At 37.1% G+C, this 27,547-nt stretch overlaps 1 protein-coding gene across 6 annotated transcripts in view; it reads right to left on the bottom strand.

The window, feature by feature from the left end:
* Positions 1 to 23,685: 23,685 nt before the first annotated feature.
* spg (dedicator of cytokinesis spg) overlaps positions 23,686 to 27,547 on the bottom strand; it is an 84,925-nt gene continuing 81,063 nt past the window's right edge. For 4 of the 6 annotated variants that reach the window (XM_069302975.1, XM_045750436.2, XM_069302977.1 and 1 more), the window contains 4 exons: positions 27,314 to 27,453; positions 26,320 to 26,459; positions 25,980 to 26,065; positions 24,448 to 24,959 (listed from right to left, as the gene is read on the bottom strand). In XM_069302975.1, the coding sequence (XP_069159076.1) occupies positions 24,597 to 24,959; positions 25,980 to 26,065; positions 26,320 to 26,459; positions 27,314 to 27,453 (729 nt within the window). In that variant the 3' untranslated portion in view covers positions 24,448 to 24,596. Of the gene's footprint in view, positions 24,960 to 25,979; positions 26,066 to 26,319; positions 26,460 to 27,313; positions 27,454 to 27,547 lie in introns of all 6 variants that reach the window. The other 2 variants (XM_069302976.1, XM_069302978.1) reach the window with 1 other exon arrangement.

Here is a 27,547-nt window from a genome sequence, read left to right as displayed (position 1 = left end):
GCAAACCTCCAGTCAGATGTAGATCAGGTCTTTCTATGGGCTACAGAAAATAATATGGTGTTTAACGAAGATAAGTTCCAGCTCATGTGCTATGGAAAAATGAAAATATAAAAACGAAAACCACGTACAAAACTCAGGCAAATCATAACATTGAACGAAAAGGCAATGTAAAGGATCTGGGTGTACTCGTGTCGGAAGACCTTACCTTTAAAGAACACAATAAAGTAGCCGTCACAACTGCAAGAAAAATGACAGGTTGGATAATAAGAACTTTTCACACTAGAGATGCTATACCGATGATGATACTTTTCAAAACGCTTGTGCTCTCTAGAGTGGAGTACTGCTGCACAATGACAGCCCCTTTCAAAGCTGGAGAAATTGCTGACCTGGAGAGCGTGCAGAGATCCTTTACTGCTAGAATCCACTCAGTAAAACATCTAAACTATTGGGACCGACTAAAGAGCCTAAAACTGTACTCCCTTGAGCGCAGGCGGGAGAGGTACATAATAATTTACACGTGGAAAATATTAGAGGGGCTGGTCCCAAACCTGCACACAGAAATAACATCACATGAGACCAGAAGACATGGCAGGATGTGCAGAATACCCCCGTTGAAAAGCGGAGGTGCAACAGGTACTCTGAGAGAGAACTCTATCAACATCAGAGGCCCGAGACTGTTCAACACGCTTCCACTACACATAAGGGACATAACTGGCCGACCCCTCACAGTGTTCAAGAGAGAACTGGATAAGCACCTCCAAAGGATACCTGATCAACCAGGCTGTGACTCATACGTCAGGCTGCGAGCAGCCGCGTCCAACAGCCTGGTTGATCAGTCCGGCAACCAGGAGGCCTGGTCGACGACCGGGCCGCGGGGACGCTAAGCCCCGGAAGCACCTTAAGGTAACCTCAAGGTATGATCTCCTAGAGGGATAGACTCGTTCCTCTTTATATTTGCTGATGATGCAAAAATTATGAGGAGGATTAAGACAGAAGTATAAGTCTACAAGATGACCTAAACAAACTGAAGGAATGGTCCAACAAATGGCTACTAAAGTTCTACCCAAGTAAATGTAAGGGGATGAAACTAGACGGAGGAAACGGGAGGCCAGACACAGGATACCGAATGGGAGATGAAGTCCTTCACGAAAAGGACAGAGAGAAAGATCTAGAAGTTGATATCACGCCAAACCTGTCTTCTGAAGCCCAAGTCAAAGAATAACATCGGCGGCGTATGCGAGGCTGGCTAACATCAGATCTCCCTTTAGAAACCTGTGTAAGGAATCATTCAAAACCTTGTATACCACATATGTAAGACCAATCCTGGAGTATGCGGCCCCAACATGGACCCCGTACCTTGTCAAGCACAAGACGAAGCTGGAAAAAGTTCAGAGGTATGCCACTAGGCTAGTCCCAGAACTAAGAGGCATGAGTTACGAGGAAAGGGTGCGTGAACTACACCTCACGTCGCTGGAAGACAGATCACCACATCACTAGAGCTCGGGGAGACATGATCACCACATACAAAATTCTCCGGGGAATTGACTGGGCAGACAAGGATGGATTATTTAACACGGGTGGTACATGCACAACGGGACACAGGTGGAAGCTGAGTACCCATATGAGCCACAGAGACATTAGAAAGAACTTTTTCAGTGTTAGAGTAGTTAGTAAATGGAATACATTAGGACGTGATGTGGTGAAGGCTGACTTCATACACAGTTTCAAATGCAAATATGATAGAGCCCAGTAGCCTCAGGAATCTATACACCAGTTGATTGACAGTTGAGAGGCGGGACCAAAGAGCCAGAGCTCAACCCCCGCAAGCACCACTAGGTGAGCATACACACACATACTCACACGCACGCACAAACATACACAGTTTGGGAAAGAATTGGCTTTGTAAGTAAACAACAACATGGCTTTAAAGAAGGGAAATCATGCCTGACGAACATCCTGGAGTTTTATGATAAGGTAACGAAAATTAGGTAAGACAGAGAAGAATGGGGCAGACTGCATATTTCTGAACTGCCAAAAAGCCTTTGATACAGTACCACACAGACGGTTACTATACAAACTTGAGACGAAGACGGAGTAGGCGGCAACTCATTAACATTGGTAAGGAATTACCAAACGGACAGGTGTGAGAGTGAGGGGCGAGGAGTCGGACTGGCGTAGAGTAACAAGCGGGGTGCCTCAAGGATCGGTGCTGGGACCCATACTGTTCCTCATTCATGTAAACGACTTGACTGCAGAAGTTGAGTCATATATGTCAATGTTTGTAGATGATGCAAAACTAATGAGGAGGATTGAGACAGATGAGGATTGTAAGATTCTCTAGGATGACTTGAACAGATTGCAGAGCTGGTCTGAGAAATAGCTGCTAGAGTTCAACACCAGCAAGTGTAAGATGATGGAAATGGGATCAGGAACCAGGTGACCGAAAGGCCGATACATGATGAAGGGAAACTACCTCCCTATAACGACTCGAGAAAAGGATCTGGGAGTGGACATAGCACCGAACCTAACTCCAGAGGCTCATATAAATAGAATAACGTCAGCCACATACTCTATGCTGACAAGTCAGAACATCCTTCAGAAACCTGAAGAAGGCAACCCATCCTTCTGTTTAAACAGTACCTATTGTGACAGTCGTCAATAGTCACGAATTCGTACGTACTTAGCTTTTAGATAGTAGTATACTGACTAGTAAGGAATTCATTTAAAATAATTAAGCTAAAAACAAACTTAAATATTCCTAGGCCTAGTATAGCACACATATGCACTATATTAGGCCTAGAAAGGTTATGTTAGGTTACTTTAATTTGTCAAAGAAACACAAGTAAAAAGATAGTTTACCGGTTTGTCCAACTCAATAGTTCAAATTTCTACTTTCTAATTTCGTTGTACGTCGGTATATAAACTATGGTCCTCCTCGTTACTATAAGTACTACCACAACAGGAGGATGGGTTGGAATAAGGAAACTTTTAGATCACTGTATACCGTCTATGTGAAGCCAGTCTTAGAGTACGCCGCCTCATCTTGGAGCTCCCATTTAAAAATAACACATAAGGAAGCTCGAAAAGATGCAGAAGTTTGCAACGAAACTCGTCCCACAGCTGCGAGGGATGAAGTACGAAGAGAGACTGAAGGAACTAAACCTGACGACGTTAGGAAAGGAGGAGGGAGAGGGGAGGGGATATGATAGATACGTATAAAATACTTAAGAGTTATTGACAGGGTGGAAACAGAGGAATTGGTTACAATATCAACAGAACAAGGGAGCACAGATGGGAGCTTAAGACTCAGATGTGTCACAGGGACGTTAGAAAGTTTTCCTTTAGCGTAAAGGTAGTGAGTAAATGGACTGACCTAAAGGAGCAGGTTGTAGAGGCTAACTCCATTCATAACTTTAAAAGCAGGTATGATAGGGAAATAGGTCAAGAGTCATTGCATTAGGTAACTAACGGCTAGAAAAGCGGGGTCCAAAAGCTAGAGCTTTTACGGGTTATTCATGTCCGTGCCACTTCCTGGGTGGCTTAATCTTCACCAATCATCAGCTAGAGCTTTCACATACAGCCTCGATCCTGTGCCAGGTAAGTCCACTACGGGCTCACCATAGCCCGTGCTACTTGGAACTTTTTGTTCCCAGTAGCAGAATCTAAAACAACAACAACCAGAGCTCGATCCTGCAGGCACAACTCGGTGAGTACACACACACACACACACACACACACACACACACACACACACACACACACACACACACACACACACACACACACCTCGCAGCTCGGGGATAATAGTGTAGCCTGAAGCTCCACGACGCGCGACGCCGCGGTATTGTTATTCAAACTTTATTCAAAATATCTCTGAATTTATGGCCGCATATGGAGATGGCCCAGACGTGTTCTTCCCCCATTTGGCTCTAATTTATGGCCAGAATCTTTAAAGTTTGACGTCTGGCTTGTGTCGAGCCCCACACAGCCTACTTCTCCCCCTGTGTGTGTGTGTGTGTGTGTGTGTGTGTGTGTGTGTGTGTGTGTGTGTGTGTGTGTGTGTGTGTGTGTGTGTGTGTGTGTGTGTGTGTGTGTGTGTGTGTATGTGTGTGTGTGTGTGTGTGTGTACTAAGCTATCAGTACTTATCTATCAATGTCTACGGGGCAGTAAGGTCTAACTCTTTATGCCCCCGCCAACTTGCCTTCTTATACCGGTTGCGTTATAATTTAACTATTCTGACGTTCGAATTCTTTGTCTTATCTGGCCTTATAATTGTGGATGGAGGTGGCTTCCACAGCTTCTGTCAGGGCATTCCACTTGTTGACCACGCGTACAGGGTATGAGTACTTCCTTACGGCCCTTCGCCGTAAGGTATTGTGCTTTGTTCCAGGTTGAGGAATGACTTGATATTTAATCATCTTCATGGGCAGGGAAGGAGTTATAGTAACCTGGAAAGGTGTGCCATCCCATGGTGCAGGAAAGGTGTGCCATCCCATGGTGCAGGAAAGTGCCGTTGTCTTTCTTGCACGACACGGAGTGAATACAAATACGTGAATACACGGTGTTAGTGAATACAAAAGAAGGGTGATGAACTACAGAGACATGAATACATTTCAGTACCGGGTAGAAAAATAGCAATTGCATTTTGTGACAAATGCAAATTCCTTAATTTAGGATAAGACAGCGATGATGCAATACATCTCAACAGTAATCGTCATGAGTAGATGTAAAGTGAGAGACTTGGAAGTCATAGTTGACATCGACCTGAGATATATGTATGTATGTGTATAAACGATATGTGAAAGCTGGTCAGAATTGCATTTAACTTTTGTAAATGCACATTAATGACACTAAAAGACACATCGAACACTTTATGTAAGGCAGACGTAAATCTGTGTATCTATGTATTTATGTCTGCAGGTTAGATTAGCGTTATAAATGCACTACGATCACCTTCTGTGGTTGTTTGTTCAATAAATCCCTGAACTACATGTTTAAGAGATCTCTCACCCTGTCCATGGAGTACAAAACAAAATGTATATATGCTGATTAGCATTGTAAATGTGTGGCTACGTCTGTGGTAGAAAATAATAATAATAATAAAAACTTGAATACGATACAAGAACTATGAAAGTGGTGAGATTTATAGCAAGACTCCTTAGCAACGGAAGCAGGTATATCATCCCTCAGATATATCATCACTCAGGTATATCATCCCTCAGGTTTATCATCACTCAGATATATCATCCCTCAGGTATATCATCCCTCAGATATATCATCCCTCAGGTATATCATCCCTCAGATATATCATCACTCAGGTATATCATCCCTCAGATATATCATCACTCAGGTATATCATCACTCAGATATATCATCACTCAGGTATATCATCACTCAGATATATCATCACTCAGGTATATCATCCCTCAGATATATCATCCCTCAGATATATCATCACTCAGGTATATCATCACTCAGATATATCATCACTCAGGTATATCATCACTCAGATATATCATCACTCAGGTATATCATCCCTCAGATATATCATCCCTCAGATATATCATCCCTCAGATATATCATCCCTCAGATATATCATCACTCAGGTATATCCACCACTGATGAAGCTCCGCGGCACTAATGCAGATGTACCTCATTTATTAAAAAATAAAGGCAACTATGCTGGGCACTTCTGGTCTACGGAACGGACACAGACACTAAAGAAAATACACAGAGGGATGACAAGCCTCGTATCTAGCATCGTGGGCCTTGTCTAAGAAGGTAGATGGCAGCGTCTCAGTCTTCACTCGCTAGAGAGATGTAAGACAAGAGGAGATGATATTTAAGAGTATTAGTGGGCATACAAATACGGGATATAAACAGAATTTTAAGCCTGCATTAATGGGTACAAGGTGGAAAAATTTCTTTAGGAAGGATATGGGAAATTACTAGTTTGGAAATAGGCTTGTAGATGAGTGGAATGGAGTGTCAGATAGCATTATTGAGACAATGTCATCGGTTTCAAGATAATATTGGACAGGTACATGGGTGAAAAGGGTGAACTCAAGCAGGGGCTCACTTATAACTGATTACGAGGGCTCACTGGTAACTGATTACGAGGGGCTCACTGATATCTGATTACGGACTCGCTATAGCCCGTGCTACATGGAAATTTTGCTCTGAGTAACTTAATCTAAAACAACAACAATCAAGCAGGGCCGCCTACTATGGGCCAACAGGCCCGGTGTAGTGCTCCCCAATTCCTGTTATACAGTGGTTGTTAGGTTTGGGTGTGGGCCCAAGACCCGTCAACCTCTAAGGCCGTCACACCAGCCTACTGACCAACCAGCGAGTATACTTTACTCCTGAACCAGCAGCAGTACACCGAGAACTTCAACAAAATCGTGTAGATCTTAGGCAAAGTGAAATTGACACTAGTAATTCCATCTATCATCATACTATCATGCAAGAGGAGCCACACATCTATGGATCATCCAATAAAATCAGCAGACTTCTAGATGTTACTACTGCTCGGCTTAGACTCGGTTACAAGTATCTCTGGGAATTCTTCATTATCTGCTGATGTAGACCTGACCAAATGTAAACTGTGTCAACAAAACTATTCGCACATCCACCGTCACAATGTGATGGAGTGCGAAAAGATACGTGAGTTCAGAGACAATTCTATAACAAATGTTCTAGAGATGTGTCAATATTTCATTCAAAATGATCTGCTACCAGAACTCTTAGCCAAATATCCCCAGTTTGCTAACTGTTGGTAGTAACTAAGTGATTGTAACCTATCCACCGCTGCCCACTGGATGAGGGGGGGGCGGTGTGCAGGACAAACATATCAACTATGACACTAGCTCTCCACATATGTCAGTTGCTTAAACTAGAAACTGTACTTGTGGTCGGTTTCGAACCCATTGTTGATGTGACGATGTGTATTGAATTCTGTAACTAGCTCATCAAGACTGTAACTTGCTTAGCTAAATGAATTGTGTGGTTCAGTCCCTGAGCCCATTAATGAACCCTCTGTAACCCTTTCCTCTACCGCCCACAAGATGGGTATGGGGTGCATAATAAATGAACTAAACTAAAATTTTAATTGATCCTCATAATATTTTATTTCTGTGTTAGCATTTTAATTTTTAATCTGGGTAAATAGTGACTCTATAAAATGTACAAATTCTGTATCTACAAATTAACCACTGTAATATGTTCCTTTGTATCTAATAATTATCATTATTATTATTATACGAAGCAGAAAGAGAAGTATGGAGACGCCAAGAGAGAAAACGTACTGGAAAACAGTATACGGGGGAGACTAAAGAAAGATCGGAAGACCGTCGCAGTTTTTGTAACATTTATAAATTACTTGTTCCGATAAATATATTGTGGTAGGAAGACAAGAATACCTTCACAATGCCTAGTTGATTGTTAAGGGTTTCATTGTCGCCCTTATTGTCATTACTTTAGTATAATTTACCCGAAACGCTATGCGTATTAGTGGCTTTAGGTATTGTATGTACTCGCTCTATCTATAAATCCAAATTATGTTTGTAACTCATCTTCTATCTATGTACTTTTACCTGAATAAAAATTAGAATTAGAATTATAATGCGTTTAGTAGAAATTATAGGTAATCTATTTATACTTTCAAAAATATTTGAACAGATAATATTTGAACAAATATTTGTAATCTATAGTAGGAATATCTATTCCTACTTTGTAAAACTCAACATATTAAGTCCCTGCCAGTTTAGCTTCCGTTCCTCAAAAAGGTTTCAATGATGCCATTATTAGTCTGCTTGATATAATCTACACAGCCCTTGACAAAAATGAGTTCCCAATTGGCCTCTTCATTGACCTGAGAAAGGCCTTTGATACTGTAAACCATAATTACCTCTTACTTAAACTTCACCACGATGGTATTCAAGGCCTTGCCCTGGACTATATTCGATCCTATCTCAGTGACAGACACTAATATGTAGTCATCAACCGCATATCCTCCCCCACTCTACCATTGACAGTAGAGGTGCCACAGGGCAGCATCTTGGGACCTCTCCTATTTCTTATATACATCAATGATTTGTTAAATTTTTTCTTCTATATGCGGCCCGGGTCCCTCAATCATTGCTGTGTTGTATACGTGGCGTTGAAAGTATTTAGGTAACAGAAGAGTTTGTGGAATTGATATCGTTGTGAGGTAGATAGGAGCCCTGGAGAAATTGGGCGTTGATTGAACAAAAGAATAGACCCCACAAATTTTGGGTAGCAAAGGGGGGTGGGGTTAGCCATTCAATTAAATAAACAACTACTAGCTATGAAGGCAAACCATGAATGCTTAAACTTTCACTCCAGTATTCGTGGTGAAATGTGCAGCAAAACAGCATAAATAGAGTATGTAATAAATGCCGCCATTAGGACACTACTATTGATGTGCACGAAGCCTTAACCAGACAGTTCAACTCCCTTACCGTCGCAATGTGATGATATTTTGAGGGGAAACGTTTTCGAGTGTTGATGTACAGACATTTGATAAACATCTGGGATTAAATTATCTCGGGATCAAGTATTTTGCCTCAAAGATTATATCCATGTTTAGAAACACGTGTCTGTGAACAGATCGTCTCTGTAATGAGCATCACAAATTTTGGCTTTGTTCTCGACTTACTGATTCACGCCTGAATGTAATACTCAAAGTTGGTCGAGTTCAGTCATTTGCCACAAACTTTAATGCAATGTGTCAGACAAGTGACGCAAGTGTCAGGAAGCAACAATGCACAGTAATAGGGTCAATGTTATGGTATTAGTTTAATATTATTGTTTTATTTGTTTTACAAGTGTTCAACTCTTGTCCCAGGAAGGGGGAAGGCCTTCTCCTTCCTGGGACATGAAATCTGGCAGGCCAGAGCAAATTAATTTAACATCTCTGGGACAGGAGTTGGGATACGAGGACAGAGTGAAGAACAGTGCCCAACCCCTTGGGCCATCGGGGATCTAATGCCGACCCAGCAAGAATCGAAATTGTCGCTGAACCGACCAGCCCAAGTGGATGGCATCAGGTGAAAGAAACGTACCCAACCATCTCTGTCAAGGCCGGAAATTAAACCTGGGACTCTGGGTTGTGAGCAGACGACTACGCTACAAGACCCCTTTGTATCATCGTTTGTGCCCTTGTCGATGTTATGTGGTATCCACTCGATTTAGCGACCTATATGGGGGGCTATACCCAGGTCGTTAAATGCGGGGCTCCACTAAATCCGGTGTTGTTGAAATGTTGATAATATTTCGAGTAACATCCAGGCTCCTAGGGTATATTTTTCTTCACGAAAATTATAGAAAATTCATAGGGAATATGTATATGGTATTTTGATTTGCAGTATAACACAATAGCTTTATCATAACAAATATAACAAATACAGTTAATTACAACACTGTACTTGTAGAGTTAACAGAATTTATTGCACAGTATTTAAAACAGTATTCCACAGTATTTTAAAAAATATATATAGTTTTAACTTCCCTCTCCTTCAGAAGCTGTGTAGCCTTCTTACTAAAATGCCTAAAAGTTTTATGCAGTATGCAAAGCCCGGTATAATTCAGGTATGTAATTGCGTTCCAAGTTAAGTGTCGCGCCGGCGATTAAACCAGCTGTCAGCTGGGTGGAAAAAATCGGCCAATTCCTTTGTATTGCGAAATACATAGTGTATCAGTAAATGACTGTTAGTGTTATCTCAATAAAATGTATAAGTGTGTTTTGTTTCACCCAGTGCAGGTAATGTATTTTTGCTATTTGTAATGTTGTGACACAGGCTGTAGCGGAAACATGCCAGCCTGTACCCTCTAAGATTTCCCAACGTCAAGAAAACGGTCAAATTTAAAAGAAAACGGTCAAATTTAAGAGAAAACGGTCAAATTCAAACTCTTAACCTACCTTAGGACCTAAAACAGAAAACGGGACAGTATGTCACTTTCACGAGCCACTTCCATTTTCTAGTACGACAATTTTTGGCCTTATGTGACGCATACGATCAAAATGCGACGTTCTTTGTAAGAGGACAGGTTGTATGTTGGCAATCGAGCCTTGTCACTAACCCAGTAACTAACCTAGGATAAAATCATGCGAGTTACCTACGATGAAATCATGTGCTAATGATAGAACATACAGTTACAGGCCTGTAACTAATATGTAATATGAGACTAATATGTAGCTATTGTTTAAAAAACATAATTACGGTAATATGCTGTAATAATAAAAATAACACTTACTTTTTACGAAGGTGAAGCTTACGAAGCCGTGAAGATCATGTCATCCTCTGCGGCGCTTATTTTGTTTTGTTCAGTATAATACAATACTGTTCGCGACACAGAGGACTATACAAGGATTCTGTCATTCACTTTATAAAACTATACAGTATGTACACTTAGTTTCAGGCCTTCACAATACAATGGGTCTACTGCTAATTCACGTGAGTAATGCACTGCACTGTAATAAAAAAATGTTGAATACAGCTGTAACACACTCGTATACTTGAAACGTATTTCTGTATTTACATTATGTACAGATCAATATATAGTATATGATAGTCTTTTTTGACAAATTATAATAGTCCCCAATTCGTTAACACTTAACTTGCAGTACTGTACTGTACATTTTTTACACTAATTTATATGCATTTCAATCATATTTTATATCATCGTCAGCGGATGCTGCAGACTTGTTGATGGAAACTCAGTATCGGCGGGTGCAGCATGGCTTCTACACAAAGATCTTTCCAGGAAAGTTGAAATCATGAATTTATAAATTTTCGTCTGAATCAGATTATCTCTGACTTACTTGCTGAGACATTGCATAAAAGCTATTAAGTGTACATAAAAATGTCAAACAACCTAATGCTTATTTTTTTGTAATATTCAATGAGGTCCTCAGTTTGTAGGAATCTTTTCTGATATCCGACAACTCTAGGCAGAGCCTCACCACCATCGTCTCAGACATTGTCAGAGTCATCAGTCTTCAACATTTCCGACAACACTGAGCAATCTGTTCTTCAGTTAAGCATTCATAACCAGCATCATAATCATTTTCTAGTCATTCAATAACTTCATTCACTCCTACATCCTGACCAGCCTGAAGGAAGATTGTACGGATCCTTTCTTCAAACCCTTCAAAATCGTTGGCTACATTTCAAAACCTTCGAATTTACTATCAGATACTGCTGCTTCACCTCTAGGCCTCTGTTAAACGTTTCTTCCACGAATTTGTTACTGTGATTTTTGTCACGCTATTCCAAAGCCTAGCCCAGTGGAAGATTTAATGGTTTAATCAGTCAGTATTTTTAGACTGGTTTGAAAACCACTTTTGCAAGGAAGTTAGAGAATTCCAGATCAACAAAAGTGGAATAAAGGCCACTGAGGTAAAGACATTATTGCTGCCAGATGATGCTCCTGCTTACTCCACTAGCAAGTTAATTTCATGGGATGGCAGAATAAAATGCATGACACTTCCACCAAACACATCCTTGATGCAGCCCGTGGACTAAGGTGTGTTATCCTTGCTGCTAAACAGATGTACCAAACAGCAATACTTGAAGATATTTTAGTTGTTTCTAAACAACTAAAATATTCTATTTAGTTATTTTTGTTGTTTGTTGGAAGCATTCTTTGATTGCTTCCTTAATTGTGTACTTTTTATTTAAAATTTCTGGTGTTCTTTGAGCCTATGTCAATGCATTTTTCTCGCCAGGTAAAACAACTAAAATATCTTCAAGTATTGCTGTTTGGTACATCTGTTTAGCAGCAAGGATAACACACCTTAGTCCACGGGCTGCATCAAGGATGTGTTTGGTGGAAGTGTCATGCATTTTATTCTGCCATCCCATGAAATTGACTTGCTAGTGGAGTAAGCAGGAGCATCATCTGGCAGCAATAATGTCTTTACCTCAGTGGCCTTTATTCCACTTTGTTGATCTGGAATTCTCTAACTTCCTTGCAAAAGTGGTTTTCAAACCAGTCTAAAAATACTGACTGATTAAACCATTAATTCTTTGAACTGTAGTATATTACAGTAGTGCTTGTAATATCTTTGTCCTGCGAGGCATCGACATTAGCACAGAGCAAGACTGAGAATCGTTCCTTGCTTATCTTTCGTCCAGAAATATTATCCAGCAGCCTACTGGTCAACGATTCACTGGGTACAGCTCTCCACATAAATCCTGTCTCTGCGCCATTATACACTTGATATTTGCTTAAATTATTGCTGATTTAAATTATTCTTGAATGATTCAACATTAGTGGGAATCAACACTTGAAGCCTCACCATAAATTTTTGTGGTGTTTGAAATCTTATGCCGAGCCTTAAATCTCCAAATCCATCCATCACTTGCAGTGAAGTCTTTTACATCTAAATGAATGCCAAGTTTATTTGCTGCAAACTTTAAGCTCTTCAAATCGTATTGCAATGCCACCGCACTGAATGACCCACTTATGCACTACAGCCTACAACTGGTGACACTGAACAGCCTTTACCGCCTTCCCCAAACATGCAACACCAGAAGCAGCACACAATGTAGTGCTCACATATTTTGATAGCATTTCCTTCTGCTTTTGATGTCACTTACTGTACTTTTGCCGATGTTAAACTCTGCTGGCACTGGCGCATGAGAATATCCTCTGTCAAGTTTCTGAATAAATTTCAGCTTTCGTGCAACCGTCAGGCGCTGCCTTTGGGTGCACTGGTTGCCTTAGCCTGTGTGCTGGTAACCTTAGGCATCTTGTAAATGAAACTGAAGATCACAATTAAAATAGACCTTGTCCTTCAAACGTGAAGTTGGCCGTGCGCGTCCACAGTAAACAATGACACGAGGCCGACGGTACATTCATGTCTGCCAGAAAAAAAGAAAAAACCTAGTGCCATATACAATAAAAGGTATTTAATAAGAAAATAATTGTTCTTAATAACAATTGTTTCCTAATATTGTCTTAATAATTTGTAAGTTTCTTCATTAAGATGTATAATTTAAAACATCTTGACGATGGAAATCGGTGGCCGCTTTCCACGTGAAGGTGCCTATGCCTAAACTAACCAAGTACCGACCTACGGTTTTATCCACTGCCAGACTGGTATAAGACCGTTATAAGAGGCACCAGATACCTGTCCCCAAACCGGGCGTTTGAACCGGAGGAATGCTACATACGAGGTCCTTAAATCGAGTGGATACAACCCATAGTCCCCTGTAGTTAGATATTCAAGGGTTCCAGAGCCACGCCCCCCCCTACTGTGTTATTAACATATTCGGTAGACATTTCTTTCCGTTCTTAGATATTAACTATCATGACCCATCTGGTATTACCTCGCATGCATACACAATACACTGGTTGCTAGATGTATCCTTGCCTACACATCTGGCAGGTATTACCAATTCATTGTCTCTGTCTCTCATTTGTTTTGTCATTAACTGTGACACGTTGGCTTAACCAGCATCTCGCTTACCCTGCCAAACTATGCCCAAACCTTCCAGTGCGGGAGAATCCACTCCCATCCTCTTGATATCGAGCGAGATGGGATAGACCTGGAAAGAAATACTTTTCAAAGAGATTTCTTCTATTATCCAAAGTTTAGGTTCTTTATTTCGGGAGGCCTCCCGTCGTGATATCAAATGAGCTGTTTGATGGAAAGAAAGCCATTCTGCGATGGGGGGGGGGGAGAAGCTTGGATGGATGTTTGGGGAGGGGGGGTGGAAGAGGCATTGAGAGGGTAGGGGTGAATTGGGAAAGATGGGGGTATTATTGGGGTGGGGATGGGTTTAGAACCTTCTAAAGGGGGGATAGCAGACGAGGCGGGTAATTAAAGAAAGGAAATAAGCAAGAGGGAGAATATAAATAACAAAGAACGCATAAACCATGCCTCGCTTCATAGCATCTGATCGTCTGGTGCGATGTCCTTCTAACTCTTGATACGTCTTGTTCTGAAGCTTTTGAAGTCATGCATGAAGTTAAAATCAAGAAATTATCTCCACGTTCTGCCTATTCCCACCCTGTGTGCTCACTGCTCAGCATACACTTGAGCAGTGGCCCGTTCACTGTGCACCCACGTGTTCATTCTGTGAGCAGGTTATTGTTCACAACATATTCATCCACTAATCGGTGGTTTATTGTGCACCCTATACTCATCCTGTGAGTGCAAATTTACCCCCCCCCCCACTGCTGAGCCCCCTGTCACTAACCCCATAGCTGCTCTCCTGCCATTACCCATCGCATGAGTATTATAGTATTACAAACAGCAGCCTCGTTGCTTTTCCATTGTCACTCCCACACAGGGCGGTTTTACTCATGCTTATATCAACAAAATTATTTCTATGCTGCTTCTCAGTGATTATATAAACATTAGTTGCCGAGTTATTTCTGACACGTCAGCTACATTTCCGCTCTCCCATAGTTGGCTGGTGGAGAGGGCCCTGACAGTAGGCTGGGTGGAGAGGGCCTGACAGTAGGCTGGGTGGAGAGGGCCCTGACAGTAGGCTGGTGGAGAGGGCCTGACAGTAGGCTGGGTGGAGAGGGCCTGACAGTAGGCTGGTGGAGAGGCCCCGACAGTAGGCTGGGTGGAGAGGGCCCGACAGTAGGCTGGGTGGAGAGGGCCCGACAGTAGGCTGGGTGGAGAGGGCCTGACAAGTCTGGTAAGCAGGCTAGTGGAGAAGGGTGGCAGAGAGGTCGGAGAGCGTGGCTAATGTGTGCCAAGGGACCCCAGGCTCCACGTCCTTCGGCGACTCGGCGTCCGGCTGCTGCTCATGCTAATACCGGCCCTCGTAAAGGAAATTAAAAGCTGTGTATCGCTCTGCGACTGATGAATATTTACTTTTACTTCTGCATATTTTTGATGGACGAATTCAATTTAGGACGGCCTCCAATATTGTACTTTGTGAGAGGTTTGCTCGTGCAGATAAGCATTCTTGGGAGACGAGAATGGATCCTTTGTTTCTTCAATTTTATATTTAGTGATTTACATTTGTCATACAGAATATTGCAAAGTGCCAACCTACCTCTCTTAATTATTTTAAGGCCTCGGGAACTATATCCTGATGGAATTACTTCTAAATTTATTCCATGAAGGTTATTATTGATATAGACAACCTCGTAAACTGCTTAATAAATTGTAGGTATCGGAAGTTAAACATAATAAATATGTTTAATAAATTGCAGGTATCATAACTCAGGCATGAGTTATGCCTGAGGCATAACTCATGCCTCTTAGTTCTGGGATTAATCTAGTGGCATACCTCTGAAGCGTAGAATCTCTAGAATATACATCCATCGATTATGCACTCTGAAGATTACACGTTTTTACAGTAAGCCCCTCCTGCTCAGAGGTGCTTTCTATAATTTTCTTAGTCTTCAACCCAAGCCTGGGTCATTTTAGCCTACAGTACTTATGAAAGATGTACCTGCAATTAAAGGAGTTTCACTGTGTCGCTTATATACGATTATGATTCACATTGTTGTGTGTTTACAGGTTTTTAGAAATGTTTGAACCATTAACTGAAAAATGTCCTTAGGAATAACTCTTTACGAGAAGGAAAATAGAAAGTGATACTTTACAATGGCACATTTATTTTTATGTGTATTAAATGTATTTTACAGTATTCCTGTACATGTTTTAATATTTACAAACACACCTGAACTTTTCATCATAACAAATGCTATGTGAACAGCACTTCATATGAGTTGTGCACTGTCTTTTACTATAATCCAACATTGCTATTCTTCCACATCAGTACTATCAGCATACTTATGTGTACACTGCTCACCAAGTTGTATGATAAAACAATTGCTCACATTATATCATAATTTCAGACAAAAATAAAATGCAACTTTTGTTCATTATACATTAACTTTAAACTTTGAAGAGTTAATGTTCACTGCATATTTAAATTAGCCTCACTTTCAAATATAAAACAATTGGCACTAACCCAAGTGCATATCACAATATAAATATTTTCTTTGTAAATTTGTAAAAGGTTTCATATCCAAGTTCCCATTACCTACAAGCTTCAAATATTGAAGTACGTACAGTATTTTCTGAGACAAGCTACAATCAGTAAGAGAAATAAAATAAATATGAACTTATGAGAGAAGCATCCCACATAGATACAATTTGTGGTAAAGATTACCAATTGAATGTCATTCCTGAAGACCATTTATACTGGAAGACACTGAAATTATCAGAGAATGAAGCGTACCTTAAATTCATTGGATAAATGCTGTTACTTTTCTATCACACAAGAACTTATTTTGACCAATTAAATGGTTTATAACATAATATTCTATGTAAAATATCTTGATATAATTAAAGCACTAAAGTAACCTGTTACACACAATGTTCACGGTAATTTTGTTTTATTAAATTACATATGAAATATTTATCAAACTAAAAAGTGCCAAAAATTACTAAAACTGAGCAAACAAGGGACAAAGTTTTTTAAATTTAATGAAAACAAATATAACTAATTTGCAGTACAGCTTGAATTATACAAGTAAAACAAATGTATTTTTATTTTCAGTTTCCATATAGTGTACCAAGTTTGGCAGTTGCACTAGTTAAGAGGTACATATAGTTGCCAAATATATGTGCATGCACTTGAATAAATAACATCCTTATAAGTGGAAAGTGTTAAAAACAGAATGTAACTATTATTAAAGTTTTCATGAGGTTATAATAAAACAAGCCAATATATATATATGTCAATAAAGAAGTAAATAGTCTATAAAAGTAAATGACTATTGTAGCAGAAGTGGCTGTTGGTGTTATACAGGCTATAGTAGCAGTATTGGCTCAACCCATGGTACTAATTAATAACTAAATCATGACTTGCAGTAGTATCAATAGTAATAGCAGTACTCTATTACATTTAACAGCTAAAACTGTAAAATACAGAAGTCAATACAAGGCAATTAAATTAACTATTACTGTAGTACAGCCAACTAAATAGTGCAAAGTAGCAATGATAAAATTATAAGGATGATTTACATTAAACGCAATTATGTCAACGACAAAAAAAAAAAAAACTTGGCAAACACGGATGCAGTGAGCCTTGAATAATAAAAACCATACAAAATAATGTTGAAAAGGAGCAAGGGTAAATGTGCTACAATAAGAAAGCTAATAACAGTTTCATCAGTTTTTAAAAGTTTGCTATATAAACTGTACATACAAAAAATGTCAGCTCCAAACTAGTAGAATTAAAGCTTACTTGACACCATAAAGACAATCTTGGTGTCAGTCTTGGGGGTAAAAAGAGCAAACAAGAAGTGCAGCTTATTAGTGTTAAAGCGAGAAATTCTGATAAATAGTGTATACTTCCCAGCACATGCTTTATGCTTTCTTTCAAATAGGTAAATATAGAATAAAATATAAATAATAATACTATCATTTAAGCAATAAAATATAATAAAATACCATCATTTAGGAAATGCAAATCTGAAAATTCTTATAAAGTATCTAATTTCTCTTATTACTATATGGAGATATATGTTAGCTGTTTGGGTAATACAGAGTAAATACATTTAAAAAACTAAGCAGAGAGGAATGTATACAATATTACACTAATCGAATCAAATGTCTAAGTATGCTTTTTGAAAAGGCAATTTCAGTTATTCCTGAATACAAACATGCAGGACAAATTGAACAGCTTCACCTGTAAGGTAAGCATAATGATTTGTAACAATACTGTAGCCAAGAACATTCTTGGATGTGAGGTGAACTGCACAATTCTAAATACTGTATCACTTTCCCATTATAACTAAAACCTACTGAAACTATGGCTAAGCCATTTTTGGCATTATCAGCAGTTAAAATAACTTTACAAGCAAAATTGGTATATTATACATATACTGTGTGTGTGTGTGTGTATATATATATATATATATATATATATATATATATATATATATATATATATATATATATATATATATATAAATAAATAAATTAAGATACAGTATATAAAGTGACTGAAATGGCATTCTGTTTTCAACAGCTTCTGAACAAACATCATAGTTGAAAAATCAAGAATCAAGATTAAAAAGTGGGACAATGATGACAGTGCTCATACAAGCATTTAAAAGGAGAGTAACTGAAAATTTAAAAAAATTATCAAAGATAGAGCTGTACAAGGTATGGTAGAGCGTAGTTAAGTAGGTTGACATTACTACACAATAAAGTGTAAAAAATATAGATAAAATGACTGGTAGTCAAACAACATTACGGTATGGAGGACTAGAAGAATACATACAGGAGAGTGGAGGAATGCATTCGTAAGAGTTGAGGAATATATACAGGAAATGTGTCATGCAGTCACAAAGGAAATAAAAGTGGCAAGAGATTATGCTTTACCACATAGTTGGGGGGGCTTGAGAATATTCCGTAAGTCACCTGTTCAGAGTGCAGTTCCCAGAGAATATAAGTCAGCAGAGATGCAATAATTAAAGCAGTTAGTTAAAACAATACTTTGTGTTTGTTCTGCCATTCCTTTTATAGTAAATGAGGTGCAATACTTGAGGCATACAAAATCAATACCAAAATATAAATGAAAGCAAAATGCATTATCTGGATTTATCTTTAAAACCCTTCACTATTCTTCCAACAAAATATTTTTAATGTCTTAAATATGTTTTGCATCAATAAGGCTAACTTTATTATTTAATGCTTTTGTTTTATTCATTTTTGAGGTACATATTGCATCTTAATAATATGATTTGCAAACATGCAAAAGTAGGCCCAGGTAACCTGAAGATATGATGTTGGTTAATTAACATTTTGTTTTTGGTGTAAGATTCAGTACACACACACTATCAACCTCTAAATAGGTATATGGACAAAAAATAAAATGTTAAAAAAAAAAATAACCAACATATGTATCATTTACACATGTGTATATGTGTGTGCATGCACATGTGTATATATTATATATAAATATATATATATAATGACTATAAATAGCTATTAGGAAGACAAACAATAATAACGGAGGAAAAAAAAGATTGTAGCCAGGCAAGGTTAATATGTGAGCCGTTTTGTCTTACTTAACTATCCACAACACATTACCTTACACGTCTAACCACAACAACTTCCTGTGATATATGTGTACTGACAGTATCACATAAACCTTTAAACATTCTGAAATAATGAGTAGAATTATTATATAATATATATATATATATATATATATATATATATATATATATATATATATATATATATATATATATATATATATATATATATATATATATATATATATATATATATATATATATATATATATATATATATATATATATATATATATATATATATATATATATATACATACATACATACATACATACATACATACATACATACATACATACATACATACATACATACATACATACATACACATACTGTAATCACCTGTATACAATGCCATCACATGTATAGTCAATAATGATGACCATAACCGCTCACAGCTAAAAACAAGTCAGTGTAAATGCATAATAACACAGTTCTTTGCAAAAAAAAAAAAAAAAAAAAATTATAATTTACAACTTATAAAACTAAATATAAAATGAGCTATAACATTATCAGTACTATCTGTTGGCAAATACTTCTATTTATACATGCAAATATAATATATAACATACATTTTGATCTCACGCAAAATTAAAGCAATTATACATTCTCTGCAGGCAAGTTGGATGGAGCACCTTTTTTATTATATAGTGAAGTGATACATATAGACCGAGTTGAATAAATGATCAATACTTTAATATGATCATCAACTCTCAAGGTTGTAGCTGTGCAGTGGACAAAAAGTTTCCACAAACAGTTTTGCATATTGATTGCTTATGTGCACCAACCTTTGTTATCATCAAACGGAAAAAGAATCGCAAAAAATTTCTCGGGTCTGCATTGTACATACTCTAACACTGTATGTCAATTCCTCCTCCTCCTCTTCCATTTGAACTACACACACCACAAAAAATCTTATGTTTGGGATCACCTTAAGATGATTACAAATTTACCCAACAAAATATTATTTTCCCATATGGTAAATGGTAAACAATAGACAGTGGTTACAATACAACTAACTGCTTATTTTATATAATATAAAATGTATCATAAGCAAAAGAAAACAGTACTGAAAATGTACACATAATACAAAACTTTCCTAAACTTTTCAAGTACACAAGTAATACTTGGACATTCAGTTCATAAATGTTGTGTACACATTTCATTTATCATAGTAGCATTTGAAATTAAATTATTATTATTCCCATAACTAGCAATTCCGTCTAATACAGAACTAAACTAGTCATACACTCGGCCTAAGTTTGTCTTCGGCAGTGACTAGACTCCAGTTATTTATCTTTAAAGTCGGGTGTGGTAATCTGGGTGAACATCTTCCAAATCTAAGCATTAACATAATCATCTCACAAATTAGTTGAACAAGACAATGAATTTCTAAAATATTACCTGTAGTAATGGAATTAGTATGGATATATAATTACTGTACATGCATTATGTAAATAGGGTAAAATTTCTGCATAAAATATGTGTATATTATATATATACACACACACACACACACACGTGTGTGTGGGTAGTAGTATCCACCCTCTACATATATAATATATATGTGGGTAGTAGTATCCAGTATCCACATATACAAGTGTGTAGTATCCACTAGAAAAATTAAAAAAAAAACTCAGAATGTTTTTGTGTTTCCCCAAATTATCAAGAAAATTACAGCTGTATTGCCTTAATAATGTGTGAAACAAGAAAATGTTTGAAATTTTAGTTTAATTTTCCTAGTGAATACTTACACATAACTGAATCATGTGTTTTTTTGTGATTATTTCTTTGTGTGTGTGTGTGTGTGTGTGTGTGTGTGTGTGTGTGTGTGTGTGTGTGTGTGTGTGTGTGTGTGTGTGTGTGTAAATTTTATTTATTTATAAATTCCACTAAGATTTGGGTAGTGCCTCCATAATTTCCATCTCCAACTGAAAAGTTGTGGAGGTATTTCATATATTTAGCTATAAGGATAAATATCAACTGGTTACAAAGAAGCTAGCAATTAAAACTAAGTTAACTGTCATACTGATATGTATTTAAGACTTGCACCAATCATGTAAATTTTGCTCAAGATGGCTTCAATTCTCAGAGATATTATTGTCTAATTGGAAGGGATAACCTGATTGAAGCATCAATCACACATCAGATTTTCTTGAAGCATTAGTATACAAGTTAAGCTTCAAAAACTGCAGCAGCAATAGTTGAATCCAAGCCACAAGTTGTAATACTAAATTGTACTTCTGAGAGATTCATATATTAATATACTACTGTACTGAATTTTAACATATTTCCGTAACAATCCTTAACCGTGCAATGCTTAATTAAGGGTTGATATGCTCTTGTTCATATTCCGAATGAAATCAGGACTTATCACACACAGCAGTCTACTAAGCATATATTGCTGAATCTTCACAATACAAACATCTTCCACATTCTTGAAACTATTCAATTTAGAACTGAAAAGCATGATGCTGATAGATGGTACTGTACTGCATCTTTATTAAAACAAATAAGTCTGTTCTAAAAATGACAGTTAAAACAAAAGATATTTCAAAGTGATTAATATATAATGAAGATAAAATTAAAGTTTGTTTCATTATTTGTAAAGTCAAGATTCGATTAAAAACTTTGCTGCAACTTTAAGCCAATATATGGACTGAGCAAGTAAGAGGAAATTACATATCATGAAATGAATTATTGAAGCTTTAGATCATTATACAGTATTAACACAAGTGGAGAAATGTGACTAGTATGAAATGAAAGTTTGACAAAACTGGGGTGGGGGGTAATTAAAATATGTAAAAATATGGCAAATGATAACAACTAACTTTAATATAATGTGCAAAGATGAGACACCCAAGAGGTTAAGAAATTAGTGAAAATAAGGTGTTAATAGGAATATAAACTATTTGTTATAGGATAGAGAGAGGAAGAGATCGACAACTAGAAGATATTTTCAAATGAGAAATGATCTCACAGTACGGTAGTTTATGTGAGGATTTTGTTCACAAAAAGAAAATATATAAATACTATAAAGGAGAGAAAAAGTTTGTCAAAACGAAGTCAAAGAATTTTATATTTTTAAGAAGACTATAGTAGTTTTTAGAAGTGGAACAGATGCAAGTTTCTTAAAAACAAAACACCTATGGTGACTTTTTTCCCATATATGAAAAATCTAAATTTAATTTTCAATAACTTGAAATCTACATAATGAGAATGAGCAAAGAAGAAAGATGACTGGGCAATGAGAACAAAATTACCAGAAAGACACTACAGTAGAAGGATGAATCAGTTACAGAAATCAGGATCAAAGGAATTGGATGTGAGCATAATACCAGACCTGATGCCGAAGGTACACAAATATTATACGGCATTATCTGCAACTTAAATGAAACTGGGATATATAAATGGGTGGCAATAAAAAGCTTAAACGGGGAATCATTCAAAACTAACCACAGCCTGCATTAGACCAGTCCTAGAACGTTCAGCATCAGCATGGAATCCTCACTTTGTGGAACAAGAACCTTTTAAAGGCCCCCAAATTTACTTAAAGACTGGAGCTAGAAACAATGAAGGCCAGCTATTAAAACAGGTTAAGGGAAATATATTTAAAAACACTAGAAGTGAAAAGAACAAGAGATATAATCAAAACATACAAGATATTAGAGGGAATAGACATGGTAGACAGGGAATGTGTGTGTTCAACATGGGAGAAAATACAAGAGATTACAGGAGGAAGTTAGAATTTCAAGTGTGTACAATGATATTAAAAAAAATAATAATACAAAAATGTAAGTAAATACCAGAAAGAATGATAGAGCAGAGAGGGAGAGCATTAGTGGCAAAGTACGGGAGATACTTTCTTGACAAATGTTCATGTACGGTAGTCAGTGCAAGGACTGTGTGGCTGCTATATTTGCTCCCCCTCCTCCTACACTACATCAACTTTTGTGAATAAAAATAAATTACTAATTTGAGAACTGGCAACCATGGCATTTGCCTTGCTTTCTAATTGGAGCAATAAATGTCAACTTAACAGACCACAAGCTGTTTTACTTAAGCTGCAATGTTTCCACAATGAATGAATTAATGAATGAAAATAAATAAATAAATAAATAAATATATAATACCATGTAGCTATTTAGATGGTACTTTTATCCCCTAGAGTTTTATATGGATAATGTCTAAGGAACAAACTGTGGATTTGGCAATACTGTACAAAGTTTTCAATCATGCTAAACAAGAAATGTTCATATAATACTTGTGCAAATTGTTTTCAATTCAAATTTCTCAATGATGGTACAGACTTTAATTTTTCTCACTGCTGAAAACAGGATGCCATAAAAACTAGGGGGAGGAGTCAGAGTAAATGAAAACAATAGAAGCTAGTTTAAGCATAATGATATATCTTTATATGATATTTGAAAGTACAGTATTTTTTGTTTTGCCCAGTAGAAGAATGAAGTAGGTAATAAGTAGATGTGTGAGTGTGAGTGAGAGAGCGAGAGAGAGAGAGTAAGAGAGTGAGAGAGAGTGAGAGAGAGAGAGAGAGAGTGAGAGAGTGAGAGTGAGTGTGTGAGCGCGTGTGTGCGTGTGCGTGTGCGTGTGTGTGTGTGTGTGTGTGTGTGTGTGTGTGTGTGTGTGTGTGTGTGTGTGTGTGTGTGTGTGTAGCATGAGTTGACAGATGAATTAAGTTAGAAGACAATTTCATGTTGTAAAGCCCAAACCATGACTTAAAAAAAATTAGATTACAGTATTTTGAAAATAGGCAAATGGGCCGAGATACAGTAAGACTCCAAGAATAAAGTTTTCATAAGTGAAGTAATTTGGAGAACATAAACAATATTTAGAACAATTGTATGGCATGATAATTTCCTAAATATGCTGAACAGTAGAGTGAGAGAATAAGGTATATTGTTTAATAAATATATATACCTACTGATAGCTAAATTCTCAAATGACTGGGAAACTATTAAAATATAAAAAATTAAAACAAATATACAAGAACTTAAGAACATACAAAACAAAATTGAACTTCATCTGACTGATGATGATTCTTTGTAAGGTCAAGAAGCAGACAATAAATGTCAGAATAGGAAGCAAGCTTGTTACCATTCAACAAAATATATATATATTCAACCATATATTAAAAATATAATTAATATTACTGTATCTGATATTATGTGAAAATGCTAATAGAGTTCATCAATACTGACTTTCTTTTCAAGGTCAAATTTGAGAGAAGATGAGCCATAACAGAATAAAGTTAGTCAAGAAAGTATGTCTTAATATAAGAAAGATTAAGAAGGTTGAAAACACCAACTTCTCTATCCATGAACATAGGGTTATAGAAGAATCTTTGGAATATGACTAATAAATTTTGGGTAATTATAATAGAAAAATAAGTCAAACTGATAAAAAGTGAGAAAAACAAATGTAATGATTTACTGTACTAAAATAGTTAAGATAATGATGATTTTATGGAGAAGGTGGAGGATATGGTTGAAGACGAGGCGGTACAGAGTAGTTCTCAAGAAGACTGTGTTGTGATTCATCTAGACTTCCAATATACATACTAGTTGGTGTAGTTGGGGTTAAATCGTCAGCAGAAGTATTAAGTGAAAAGCTGATGGGTGGCGATAGCGGTGTAAGTGGGGTAGAAATTGATTTGGGAGGTATAGGTGGTGGTGGTGGGGTGCGGTGGTTGCGTGGGGAGAGCAACGGAGGGGTGCCAGGGGTGGAGGCAGGAAAGCCGTTACTGAGGCCACCGCCGCTACTGCTGCATCCATCCACACCATCACCAACGAGCTGATCACACCCAAACATGGCAGGCGACGCACACTGTACAAAACCATGTAAACGATGACCTTTATACAGATGTTTACATTTGTAGGAAAGAATATTTACAACACTGAATCTACTATAGCATACATGTGATATCTCATGGCATGGAAACATAATATGATATACTGTACATACATACACTTAAGTTGTTTCACAGTCTCTAGGCAAAAGGATAAAGTATCAATAACTTCAAAAATAAAAAACACATCAATATGCTGGTGAGTCACAATAACGTGGCTGAAGATACGATAACCAAACCACACATCAGAAGATGGAGAGACGACAATGAGCTCAACATACCAATATTTTTACTTGAACTTTATTTTTCTGGCTGTTATTTTGATCTTATTATCTTATTAGTACTGAATTGAAACTATACTGAAACTGAATTCAATGTACTGAAAAACAAGCAGCCATTAAAAGCTACCAAATAGTTTATAATGTTCACCATAGAGAGGTGTTAAGGATGTGCACAAGTTACGCTAATACATAGGCAAAGAGTAGTTATAACTAATTTAAATTTCATAACTAAAAATATATAAAATCTGCCTCACATGTACTTATAGTAAATTGTGATAATGCCAAGCACAAGAGATTCCAACAGTCTACATCACCACCCAACTGGGGTTTATACATAATAAAAATGCACTTATCTTAACTTTTGAAGTAAGGTACTGTACTGCAGTCTGTATATTGAATATTAAACTTTAAAAAACTCATAATGTAACAAAGGGAACAAAATCTCACTTAAAAATAAAAACAATCATATTACATAAAATTCATAGATCAGCCACGGGAGAATATCACATGTATAATATAGGTGTAATATATTTTACATACATTACAGTACAGTACTTAAGTACTCATATGTGCAACAGCAAAACTTTTGCCTATAAAAGATGAAATGTTTTTGCCATTCAACATGTACAACAATCACCAACTATATTTGAATTATATAATAAACTATTCAGATAAAACACCTATGTTGTCTCCGACATTGAAACTTGCTGCACGTACCTTCTTGCCCATCCTTTTGGGCAGCACAGGTGGAGGAGCATCGTCCTCCCCACCAAGACTTACAGATCTAGTTTGTCTCTCACCAACTGCAACACAAAAAGGAGCTAATCATATTAAACAAATGATAAAAATGCCCTAAGGCAGTATTCTCCTTTTTTAAGAAGAATATTTTTGTTATCTAAATTCTAAAGGTATAACATACTTTGCAAATTATATAATACAGATCAATTATAACATAAGTTGGAAATCCATGATAGTTTCATAATTCAAGAGTATAATAACTTCTATGATAGAACTACAAAATACACTAAAATTTGTGTATTCTGTAGCACATGCGCACCTCTAGGAGGCAGAGGAGGTAGTGACTCTTCCGAACCATGAGAATCACTCCAAGAGGTATTTAGTGAGTCGTGAGTCCCAGAGCTTCTTGCTGTGCGAGGGCTTGGTGGCCGAGAATGCCGCCATCGTTGACTCTCGTCGCTGCAATTCAGAATTTCTTTATAAAATATATGCTGTCTGTGTGTATATGTCTAAATGTGTATGTGTATGTATTGCCTAAATGTAGTTACCGGATGAGAGCTACATTTGTGGTGACCCATCGTTCCAGCACTCTGTCATATAATGGTCCAGGACAGACCAAAACATTGTCATTTCTCCATCTTCTGATGTGTGGTTTGGTCACCATATCTTCAGAAAAGTTATTGTGACTCATCGTCTGTATATAACATAGCTTCATATAAGGGTGTCGGTGCAGACACTGAGTCACAATAATGTGGCTGAAGATATGATGACCAAACCCCACATCAGAAAATGAAGAAACAACATCATTTTGGTCCATCCTAGACCATTATCAAGTCATGTCATTGTTAAGTCATGTATAGTTTCTGATGTGTTGTTTTGTCATCAAACCATTTGGTCACTATTAAACTAATAGTGACCAAATAGGCATCAAATTGTGTGAGGATGTATAACCAGGTAATATCTTAAATAAGTAAATGTGACCTAAGCAGCACTGTAATTTTTCTATCCTCCAACCAATAATATTAAAGATCATAATTTCCATTTTTCTTATTTATTGTCATTAATACCAATGATTCAACAGAAAAATATTGTGGACAATAAAATAAACTACAAAATCACTTTTCAAAGTTCTAGAGGTACTACGTATGCAGAAATTACCTTACTTTGAAAGACCATTCATTACATCATGTCTATAGGGAAAGGCTGTGATAGTTTCTAGTTTTCAAATGTTCATATGTGATTGAGACTAATCAGTCTGCTGCCTATAACTGAGGTCATGTTCCAGCATTATCAGTAAATTGACTCGAACTAACCAGGCTTTTGGAGGAGGAACAATCATGTAGTCACTGTTGAGAGATTTTGAGAGAGACTTCGGAGATGAGCCTCGGCTATCGGATATGTAGGCTGAGCGTGGTCGAGAATCTCGTTGACTTCCTATACCCACATCCCATTCCTAGTATACATGGAAAATGTAGTTAGTAGTAAATAAACAAGACTTGTGTCATTCAATATAGATATAAATACTAATGTTATGCAACACAAGAAAT

The sequence above is a fragment of the Procambarus clarkii genome, chromosome 49, assembly GCF_040958095.1.
Source record: "Procambarus clarkii isolate CNS0578487 chromosome 49, FALCON_Pclarkii_2.0, whole genome shotgun sequence".
Lineage (NCBI taxonomy): Eukaryota > Metazoa > Arthropoda > Malacostraca > Decapoda > Cambaridae > Procambarus > Procambarus clarkii.
The sequence above is the reverse complement of the archived record's forward strand: the minus strand, read 5'-3'. Positions and strand labels throughout refer to the sequence as shown.